This window comes from Gavialis gangeticus, unplaced genomic scaffold (assembly GCF_001723915.1).
Source record: "Gavialis gangeticus isolate Ggan-Ray unplaced genomic scaffold, GavGan_comp1, whole genome shotgun sequence".
Classification (NCBI taxonomy): domain Eukaryota; kingdom Metazoa; phylum Chordata; order Crocodylia; family Gavialidae; genus Gavialis; species Gavialis gangeticus.
The window spans coordinates 24,552,357-24,564,154 of record NW_017729006.1 but is presented as its reverse complement, the minus strand read 5'-3'; the positions used below and the strand labels follow the sequence as shown (position 1 = coordinate 24,564,154).

General features: G+C 43.2%; 1 protein-coding gene across 1 annotated transcript in view; it reads right to left on the bottom strand.

Annotated features, from left to right (window-relative positions):
• Nucleotides 1-11,798, bottom strand: part of ITGA9 (integrin subunit alpha 9) — a 456,855-nt gene that overhangs the window by 36,988 nt on the left and 408,069 nt on the right. The window contains exons 24-26 of the mRNA XM_019508716.1: nt 10,335-10,460; nt 8,198-8,317; nt 3,976-4,077 (exon numbers count right to left, since the gene is read on the bottom strand). Coding sequence (XP_019364261.1) covers nt 3,976-4,077; nt 8,198-8,317; nt 10,335-10,460 — 348 coding nt within the window. The remainder of the gene's footprint in view (nt 1-3,975; nt 4,078-8,197; nt 8,318-10,334; nt 10,461-11,798) is intronic.

Sequence of the window (11,798 nt, the reverse complement as noted above, 5' to 3'; positions counted from 1 at the left end):
GTGTGTGTGTGTGTGTGTGTGTGTGTGTGTGTGTGTGTGTGTGTGTCTCCTTGCTTAATTGTGTATTGCTGTCTGCAACATACAGAAAGGAAGCTGTAAAGTGTTTCTTACAAAACCACGAAGAAAAGTAAAACAATGAAAATGATAAGACAGCAGGTACCCAGCTTCAAAGGAGTTAAGATAAATAACTGGTTGGCCATCAGCTTAAGGAAGAAGATACTTTGCTGGCTCCATCCAGGATAAGATGTTTCACTCTTCCCACAGCTAAGCTAAAGATCAAAGGAGCCCTACAAATCTTAAAAATACTCTCCAAAAGGACAAGGAGTTGATGAGTTGGAAGAACTTGCCTATGCCAAGTCAGATATGGGGAATAAGTCAGACCTTCCTGAGCTATAGGTAGATAGGGGAAACATAAGTAAGAGAATATGCATAGATATCTCTTTGCTATTTAAATTCTTTCTCTAAGCATTGTATAGCTTTCAGCTAAATAAATCATGCTTTGTTTTGAAGAAGCCATTCCTGAATAACTTAAAACATGTGCATGCTCCTAGAGGAAAACCCGTGCAGGTCCAACTTTAGGTAGATGTATGTGAAGTAGTCAGGAGCAGTCCCCAGAGGATGGTAACTCTGGTTCTGGTTTGAAATGGAACAAAATGTAGAAGTACCCCAGGACAGATAAAGGCCCAAGGCTGATGGCTATGGGAAAATACTGGTAAGAGCCTAAGAAAAGAGGAAACCACTCTAAAACTACCTTCTAGCTTTTGGGGTATTCTCATAGTTTCATAGTTGGTAGGGTGGGAAGGGACCTGAGCAGATCATCAAGTCCGACTCCCTGCCATGGCAGGAAAGAACACTGGGGTCAAACAACCCTGGCAAGGTGTCTATCTAGCCTCCTTTGAAGACCCCCAGCGTAGGAGTGAGGACCACTTCCCTTGGAAGTTGGTTCCAGATCCTAGCTGTCCTGACTGTGAAGTAGCGCCTCCTGATATCTAGCCTGAATCTACTCTCAGTCAACTTATGGCCGTTATTCCTCGTTACTCCCAGTAGTGCTCGGGGGAACAGGGACTCTCCCATTGCCTGCTGGTCTCCCTTGGCCAGTTTACAGACAGCCACCAGATCCCCTCTCAGCCTTCTCTTGTGGAGGCTGAACAGGTTCAGGTCCCGTAGCCTCTCCTCATAGGGCCTGCTCTGCTGCCCACTGATCATGCAAGTGGCCCTCCTCTGGACCCTCTCTATGCTGTCCACATCCCTCCTGAAGTGTGGCACCCAGAACTGGATGCAGTACTCCAACTGCAGCCTGACCAATGTCGCATAGAGGGGGAGGATCACCTCCTTGGACCTGCTCATGATGCATCTGTGGATGCATGACAAGGTGCCTTCTTGACTACATCCCCACATTGGTGGCCCATGTTCATCTTAGAGTCTATAATACTCCAAGATCCTTTTCTGCCTCTGTGATGATGAGAGGGGAGTTCCCCAGCCTGTAGGTATGCTTCTGGTTCTTTCTTCCTAGGTGCAGGACCCTGCACTTGTCAGTCTTGAAACCCATCCTGTTCTCATCCTTTGAGTTAACTTAATTGTGTTGCAGAACCAGGAGGCATTTGAGCTTGCGTTTTCCTTCATATGCCCAAACTAAATAAACTCTCAGCTTCTCAAGAGAAGAACCCAGAATTATTAGATTTATCTGAATGGAAAACAATTCAGGCTTTCCTTGCCTCCATGCTGGGTTTTCATTATCACATCTTCCCTTCAGAGCTGTATTCCACCTCCTGTACGTCAACTGCAATTTTATGGCACTATCCCTGGATCTGACAAGTCAATCATTACTGACTTCTAAGATTAAAATATTGGTTTGTAAATTTTTTTGGGGGGAGGGGGGTGGTGGAAATGAGAGACAAGTCTACCTGCAACCCCATCGATTCAAAAATAAAGCATTTCACCACTGCGAAACTATTAGTTAAACATCAGTTCCATCCAGCATGCAATGATGTAAATATTAACACCGCAGTCCTGATAGATGAGACTAATTACATGAACAAGGCAAGTGAGCTATTGATGTTGGAAAAACAATACATCAGCCAAAAAATTCAGGGGAACTGCTGATGGTCGTCTGTGGTGTGCTCTAAATTCATGCGTCCTTTCTGAATAAAGGAAGTTCAAATAATATTTTCCAAAAGAGACATTCTTGACAATTTATAGGCCTTTATATAAGGTTTGGGTTTCCCCTTTCAAAGTCATGTAAATAGACTTGTCCTGGTGCGTTAATACACTAATTTGGGATTTTTCCCACTTCTGTTTTACACCGTCCCCTTTTAAAATTGCTTAAGGTATGTAACTGGTGTTAAACTACAAGTTTCCAATGAAATCAAAGACAGTAAGTCTGCAGGACTATTTAAGCCAATCTTAATTAATAAGTCTACCTTGAGTTCCCAGACTAAGACACTGACTGAAATTACTGTGGTGGAGTGGACCCAGACAATTTTGCTTGGCATAGAAAGAGAACAAATTTATCAGCTGATTCAAAGCACATACATGAACAACTGCTCAGAGGAACTCATTGGCCAAATGGATATGATACAGCATTCAGTGGTGAACAGCAGGAAAACAGAAGGGGATTTTAAAAAGAATGGGAGAGTAGACAAAGAAATTGTATTTCTCCCGTTTCTAGTTACAATTGAATAACTGTGGCTTGTAACAAGTATTGTTTGTTACAGCATTCCACCAGAAGAGGGAGAAAGGGGGAAAAAAAACTGAATACATTGAGCCAAACCACATGTCTTAATTTTTTCCTTGAATGTGCCAGAGTAGAAAAGCCAACAGACACATGAAAACAACACAAAAAAGATTGAAAAAAGCATTCACATTAGGAAAGGGTGAAATTATCAAATGAAGTTACTCTGTTAAAATATGCCAAGTATGTACCCTTTCGGTAGAAGCTTCCCAGAAACTAGAAACCTTTTGCGTCAAGATTAATATATTGTCATAGCCTATATGATGAACTTTGTAATCACTGCAAGTCAAGGCTGGATGAAAGGCCTTCCAGGGACAGGAAAGGGACAGTATTTTTTTCCAAGCACATGATAACAGTGAAATATAGCAGACCTCCCATTCCTGGATAAAAGCATCAAATAATAATAATCCCTTACATTTAAGAAATGTCCATCACACTGAAAGATCACCAAAATAATCTGCAAATGGTAATGTACAGCAGTGAAAGTCTGGCCCCATTTACACTGAGTTCACGGGGGCTAGGATTTACCAGCTCCCAACTGTTGCTTCACTTATTAATGAAATGTAGTTACAGAAGACCAAGAGCCAGCAACAAAGAGAGATCCACCCTAGGTAGGGTACTAGAAAGTGCTGGAAGTCACTTACAAGGTACACTGGCAGAGAGGTGTGGGGAAATGTGGCTATAGCTGTGCCAAAAACTGATTTTTCAGATAAGCTGCTCAACCAATATTGATTTAGCTTTCTGTTAAAAAAAAGACTAACAACTACTGATAAACTAGGATAGTATTTGCATAAATTCTTCTGAATAGGGACACACTTGTAAACACATGGTCAAAAGCCTAGCCATTTATAAGCTATTAATAATAATGTCATACTCAAAAAGATTTTGGTTTGGAAAAATGGAGTTTCAGGGAGAATCTGAATTAGATTAAAGCAAACATCAACCTCAGAATAGGAGGCAGAACCTATTATTGGCAAAGGTATTCTGAAAGCCATTACACCTCTGGCTAAGGGCAACACAAAATATACTGCTACACATAAGCATGCCATCACAGTGAATGATATTATCATGGTGAGCAAAACCACAGAGGCATTAGGCAGCAGCACTCTTTTCTCAAAGGAAGTCAGACTCACTCAGAGTTGGCCAAACCCCCAGCCTGACCACAAATTCCAGCCGCCTTTCTCCTTGAAGGCATTCCAGACCAGTGGGATCTGGAGACCTCTCTTCAAAACTCATTTACTTACTGTTGCATCTTCAGAATTCCCATTTGGCACTTCCACCACCCTGAGTGTTGTGTCGACCCTCACCTTCGCCCTGGTCACAAACTGGATGACCGATGAACTGTCCTGAGGATTTAAAAAAAATAGAGGCCGTCAAAACAGCCCTTTCCAAGCTGGAGGCAAGGATTACATTGGTAATTATTACCTGAAGCAGAACGCGTCTTTGGACTAGTGACCTGCTATACAGAGTCCATTATCTCAGATTTAAATTAAACCCATTTCACAAAATGAAATATGTTGTGGGCTCTCTAAAAAAACAGCATCCTTGGTTTGGTCTGTTTTAAAACTCCCTCAAACTTACAGTGCAAGCACAAAAATACAGAGAGTGCTGCCAATCCACACAAACAAGTTAAATCTTAACTGCTTCAAACCACTGCTTGGTTCCCAGATGCTTAGAAAGATGTATGGAAGCTGGGATGGACTCAAGCATGGTATATGATAAAAATTGTTTAATTACTTAAAATAAAACTAGCCAGAGCACATGGCAAAAGGTTGAAATGTTAGATTTATATTTCCCATAGTAACATATACTTTGCCCTGTATTTTATACAATAGATTTAAACATATTTTCCAACCAGCTGCTCTTTTTACACTTTTACAGTGTAGATTTGTAGGATTCTTATTATTTAGGGCTAGAATTCAGATCTTAGCATTTAGTATGTGTAACACCTTTCCCCCATGGAACAAGATAGGGTGGTTCTCATGTACCTTTCAGAGAAGAGATGCATGCATCCCAACATAGCATTCCCACTGCAGACCCTGCCCACATCCCACCCCTCTTCTGGAAAGTTGTGATCCCACACTCTCCCTAGCACAAGCAATAAAGGGTACCCTAGCACATCACCATGAAATGCGGTGAACAAAACTGACACTTGCATTGCATGAATAAGCTGGTAATTAAGGCCACAGATGTACCCATTTACAGGTACAGTTAAAAATTCTGCATACATGATACTAGGGGAAAAGTGGACACAGGTTTGCTACAGGGTCTGGGCACAGGGCTGAATTCCATAAATGCACAGTTAGTGCATGCATCCTCTGACTTAACTTGCTTATGTGAAGGTCTCTTATATGGGCATAACTGAAACATCTGAAATAGGACTAGTGTACATTCTCAATTTCCAAATATGGACAAGTAACAACATGCAAGGTCCTTCAGCTGAAAAGAGCCAAACTGATTTAATCAACGTTTGCAGAGTCTGTAGGCAAAGATCTCTCCGTTTCTTACTTAAGAAACTTTACAGACAGATTTAAAAGATTTATTTTATTATCATTCTCCCCATTTATCTTATAAGATCACAACCTTACAGAATCTCGCTGTAGCTATACTGCTGGAGTTCCTCCCACTCAAAATAAGCTTATCAAGAAAATAAGGGGAAATAAAATAAATCTTTCTAAGTATACAAATTTGTTTCATTCATCAGCATAAGAGAGCACTGTACTTAGGCTGCTATCATTTGTTTCTTCCCACACATGTCACGCACATTCTTATCATGGTTATGGTATTTCTTCTTTCTATGACACACAGTTGAAATAAAAGATTCAAAATACTTCTCAGACCTCTTTCTCTATCTCAGTCACATGCAGATAAGGATAAATGCAGGGATCACTGTCTGTTCATGCTTTCTAATAAGCTCTCTGCATGTAGGGTGAGTTTTCTTAGTTATTTCCAACTACATCAATCTCTAAATTTAATTTATTTCTATTTTTAAGATACTTGGGAAAAATCAGCAAGCCCAGGATTAACATTGCTCATAAATGTGTCCTTTTTAATAATTGTTTATAACATATGCTCCGTTCAGATTGGACAGTGCATGGTGATGAGCATTTGCTAGGAAAGGCTGAGCACCCTCATGTCCTACTAAATGTAACAAGCAATTGCAGATTCTCAACATCCCATAGGAGTAACATCCTTTAGTCCCTCCTTCTGGATTTTTTACACTCTAATTACAGTATTACAGGAAGTAACATATCATTCTCAAGAGTTTTCAAGTGTACCACAGTACCCAAAATCAACTAGAGAATGGCTGGACAATGGCTGGCCATGAGAATGATGGGGTCAGTTTTATAAAAAATAACCAAAGGCATAACAGGCTAGCTCCATGCTCTCCAAGGTGCTGCCCAGGACTGCTGTCCTGGTCACCCCTCTTCCCCTCCAGTTATGTTACTGCAATGACATAGGTGAGGAAAAAAAAAAAAAGATGAAGCCTTAAATAATAGGTTGTGGATAGGGCTGTGTGAAAGGGCTATGTTTTGTTTCCGTTTTGGATTCGGCCGCTTGGGAGGGATAGTGATTTGTTTCCGTGTTTCGGACCACTGTTCCATTTCAATTTGGCCGAATCCATTTCGGAGTTTTGATGCTGTTTTGGCGCTGATTCAGAGCCTCGGATCAGCTGGGGTGAGGCAGGCACAACCGTGAGGTTGCAGGTCCTCCCGCAGCTCCCCCGGCTCTGCCTGCCTCTCCTCAAGTGGGGAGAGCCAGGGGAGAAGCCCCCATGGCTGCCCTGCCTGGCCCCATCACCCAGCCAGCCCCATCCACCTGGCACAAAAAAGCCCTGCACTCACTGGCTATAGCAGCGGTGATCAGGCCTCTGAGGGCTCATGGCAGAGCCCCCCCCCGTGCAGCAGGGGGCAGCGGGGATCATCCCCCCCCACTTGGCACCAGCACAGCAACTGTCGCATTGCATGGGTGTGGCATGGCTGGGAGCTATGGTGGTTCCACCTGTCAGCCGGAGCCCAGCACTGCTCAGCCCCAGCTCCCAGACAGTGCACAGTGCCCTGCCAAGCCACACTGCATCTGCGCCATGAGGCAGCTGCCACATGGGTGCCAGGCAGGGGGAGTGATCCCCGCTGTCTTCCACTGCCCCACACTGCATGGCGGGACTCTGCCATGAGTCCTCAGAGGCCCTGATTGCCACTGCTTGAGCTGGTGAGTGTAGGGCTTTTTTGTTTTTTTTGTTTTTGAAGTGCCAGAAGGCTGGGGCCAGGCTGGGGATGGGGCCGGGCAGGGCAGCCATGCAGGTCTTCTCCTGCAGCTCTTCCAGCTATGTCACCTTCTGCCCTGGCGGGGGAAGCCACGGGAGAAGTCCGTATAGCTGCCCTGCCCGGCCCCATCCCTCACCCAGTCCCAGCCTCTCAGCACTTTAAAAGGAGGGCTGCAGAGCTGTGCTGGACTCTTCCTGGGGGGAACAAACACCCAGATATGCACACGGGATGACAGCAGGCTGCTGTCCCTCCTCCAGAGTGCTGGGATTGGAAGGGACCTCAGCATTGGTGATACGTATGGGGTGCACGCACATGGGTGCACATGCACCCACTGAGATTGGCGGTGCACCCCCTGAGAAAAGCACTGCTGATGCTGCCAGAGGTGCCTGTGGGCAGTTGCTGCTCACCCCCCTCCCCTCCCCTTGCCACTAGTAGCATCTGCAGGTGGTTGCTGATGCTGCTGGCTGCTGCCAACACTATCGGCAGTGTCTGCGGGTGGTTCTGGGAGCTTCCTTGAATCCTGTTCATTCCCCACTCTTTTGTCCAATTTGCATACACACAGAGACAGACATATATAAGCCATTCTTCTGAAATGACAGTGGAGAACTTTAACATTCTTCTTCTCTCATTTATCCCAGCTCAGACTGAATGGCTCCTCATGTGCTTCTGTAGTGATTGAATAAGGATTTTGAGTATAGGAATGTATGCCTAGTAAAGCCATCTCTCAGAGCGATAAAGACGAGAACTGAATAGCCAATGCTGATATTTTTCCCTTGGGAAATTTAGGGGAAAAAACACTTTTCTAAATGCCTTGCTACTAGCTCATTTTTGTATTTCCTACAAGAAAAGCAAAACCTTTTTTTTCTGTTTACAAAAGCCATTTCCATTATTTTCAGGGTGGTTTCAATAACAATTCTTAGATTTCAAAACCAAAAATCTGAAAAATAATATAAATATAATAATAATATATTTTTAAAATATCATTCATATTATGACTTCTGGCTTTCAATAGAAAAGCAATTTTTCATCAGTAAACTTTTGTCTGAGCACATTTTACCCAGCAGTAAACACCAGTAGACCAATTCAGGATACACTGTGAACTACTAGGGAAAAATCCAATCCTGCTCGCATATTCACATTTATTGGCATATTTAAGGCAGCATGTAGAATATGTACCAGGATGTGAGGCGGAAGCCCTTACCTTCTTTAATATCTCAGTATTCAGCAGCATGTAAATATCTATATTGCGGGATTCTGCTTTAGCTAGTGAGCTTAAATTACAGCGCACAATTAAGCAGGACCGTCCTGGTCTTTCACAATCCTATAGGAAGTAAGTAAAAAACTGTAAGATTCAGTAGGCAAGGAGAAATCTTCCATTTAAAACTACGTCCCAATACAATCCATTCTGAATGACAGCATGAAAATAATCATGCAAAGAATCATAACACTTTCGTTGTGTAAAAATCTGTTTTCAGAATTTGCACAATTATACAACTTTCAGAACTTAACAAAACAAGCCAGGTGAAATTCATCCCTGCACAGAGAATCAGGCTGTGCAAGGCTTATGCACTGTTTATAGCTCACTTCATCTGGACCCAAAGGTTGCATACAATCTGATACTGGTTAATTCCCCAGGGCTGAGTCTGAACCCCAGTGTATAAACCCTGTTTTCTATTAGCCTTTGGTTAAAATACTCCCTATTGGATTTCATCAAACTGCATTTAGAAACTGAATATTTAATAATACACAGTGGTTGTGCATTAAAAGACTAATTAAGAATTTATCTTATAAACTAGGAGACCATCAGTCGGAAAATAGAGAAAAGAAACATCTGCATGTGTTCATTAATCATGCAATGACTATGAACCATTTACATAATACAGCCATACAAAGGCAAGTTCTGTCCTAGGCAAGTACTTCCTGCAGAGATAAAGAAGTATTAATGCCATTGCACAAGACACTGGAAGGGCTCCTCTGGGATACAGTGTACAATTCTGGTCACCCATGATCAAGAAAGATGAACTGTAGGCTACAAATGAGAATTTAAAAGTGTGTGGTTTCTTCAGCCTAGCAATATGAAGGCTAAGAAGTCCAGAGAAGAGCCACACGCATGATCAGAGGTCAGGAAAGCAGACCTTATGATGAGAGGCTGAGAGCCATGGGGCTCTTCAGCCTGGAAAAGTGCAGGCTCAGAGGTGATCTGATGGCCACCTATAAGTTTATCGGGGTGCTCATCAGGATCTGGGGGGACGTCTGCTCACCAGAGCGCCCCAAGGGATGACAAGATCGAACGGTCACAAACTTCGCCGCAACCGATTCAGGCTGGACATAAGAAAGAACTTCTTCACTGTCCGAGTCCCCAAGGTTTGGAATAGACTGCCACCGGAGGTGGTTCAAGCATCCACTTTGAACGCCTTCAACACGCATTTGGATGCTTATCTTGCTGGGATCCTATGATCCCTGCTGACTTCCTGCCCCTAGGGCAGGGGGCTGGACTTGATGATCCTGCAGGGTCCCTTCCAGCCCAAATGTCTATGAAATCTATGAAATATGTTTCTCTGTACCTTAGAGTAGGTCCTCCTCATTGGATCTCTCAAGTGATTTTTTTTTAAGAACCACCTCCTGTCCTTGCAGTAGCAGGCCACGGACAGTGCCCTCATGTGCTCCAATATTACATGGGGCAGGCGGGGGTGTTCTCAGCATTTTTTGGCCAATGTGCCTGATAGTTGTGCAATAGGCCTGTCTATGTAATCTTAAGACTAGGTTATAAAACACTCATATAGGATAGTTTGGACAGAGATGATTCTGCCTTAAACAGGGGGTTGGACTAGACGACCTCCTGAAGTCCCTTCCAGTCCCACATTTCTTTGATTCTATAACTAGTTCTTCTCTCTCCTACTAGAGAAGGAAAAGAACCATTTAATCAAAACGCCAATGTCAACACAAAAAATAAAAATAGATATTAAGTGGCCATGAATAAATCTGGGCTAAAAACTAGAAGAAAGTTTCTAACTGTCAGAGAAATGAGGTTTGGGAACAGACTTCCATAATAGTGGGTGCAAAAAAACCAACTGGTTTTGAGATGGATTTTGATCAGTTTATGAAAGGGATCATAGGACAAGGTTGCCTATGATAATAAGGGACTGTGTTTGATAAGTTGGGTGGTCCCCTCCAATTCTGTTTCTAAGGCTCTAGCAGTGCCATAATAAAATGCCAAATTTACTTCAGTTACTCTGTAAAGAAAAACCTAGTGGAGTTTTTCACATTTCCCCTTGAGAAAACATTTATAATATACAAACCTTTTGATTTTAAAATTTTAGACGGGTAGAATTTCTTACCAGAACTTTTCTGCCAGACTTCGTAAAAAAAGCAAATATTGTATGAAAAATGTTGTCATTCTCCTGAGGGATGATGCATGGGTTAGGGTTTTTCTGAAAAGAGCAGTTTCCTTTGTCCTGAGCAACCTGAAAGCACAATTAAGATTGTGAGGAGTGTACAGTTACTATTTACAACACTGACTCTCAACTACATTGATGCAGCACCCTAGAGCAGTGGTTCTCAACCTTTTTTTGTACCAGGACCCATTTGTAAACACTGATGGCCAGTCCTGACCCAGCAAATAGGTTAAGTAGAATACAAACCCCTGGCCCTGCCGGTGCCCCTCACTCCTGACCCAATGCCCCAGACCCCCGAGTGAATGAGGCAAGGGGTGGGTATGTGAGGTGGCAGGGGTGTGTGGAGGGCATGGGGGCCCCCAAGAAGTCTCTTGCAGACTGGAACTCTGCCAGCCTGCAAGGGAAAAACCACGGTTTCCCACATTTTTCTTCCTTAAAGGAGAATCCATTTTTAAAGTTTGTTCACAACCCTTTCATAAATTCTTGTGACCCACGGGTTGATAAACACTGCAAGAGTACTGCAAGATGCTTTCATGGGTAATAAGGGGTGTAACAAATTATTAGCACTGTTATATATGAAAATACCTACACGATTCACAATATAACCCAGGGACTTCAAATAGGAATCTATAGTGTCAAAAGCATTCTTAACTGTTGTGGTCTTTCTGGGCATTTTTATACATGCATATGCTGCAGCGCTGGGTGCTTTGAAAAGCACCTGGCACTGCAATGCATACAGTTGTATAAGCAGTGAAATATGCATCAGCATGCAGAAAATGGCAGCAGTTCAAAAGTGCACCGCTGCCATTTTCTCCACGCTAACGCACATTTCGCCACTTATACAACCGCAAGCGGCACAGCGCGGTATGTGTCAGCTCGCATACAGAGAAGACTTGATTAATCGAGTCTGCTCTGACGCACCTAATCTCCAGTGCTTCACAGCATGAAAAAGTAGGTATATAAATGCCCTATGAGTTCTTTGCAACAGAAGAATTGCCCTATTAGTTTTATGTAGTGGAAGCTAAGAGCTTCCCCTATCGAGGGGTGCCCTGAGTGTAAAAAGACTGAGAACCGCTGATTTATAGTGTTGTTGTTGTTGTGTGTCACAACCCTGTTACAGCAGTTACTCTTTGGTGTTTCAGTCAACTTATGTGTAGGAGTGAAAATCAGTATGGCCTTGCAAATCTTTGTAATTGTATCCCAGCCAGTCACAAAATATATTTCACTTTTATCATAAGTAATAATAAAGAAGATAATGCTAACTTACAGCATCAATTCCATATTTACAGGCATGGGGGAACAGGGGGGAAACTTCAAGGGAGAACAGGGTGTGGAGGCAGGCACAGGGCCAAGGAGTGAAAGGACAGGCTGCAGGGGGAGCAGAGGGGGGGTCGAGAGGGAGGGCGG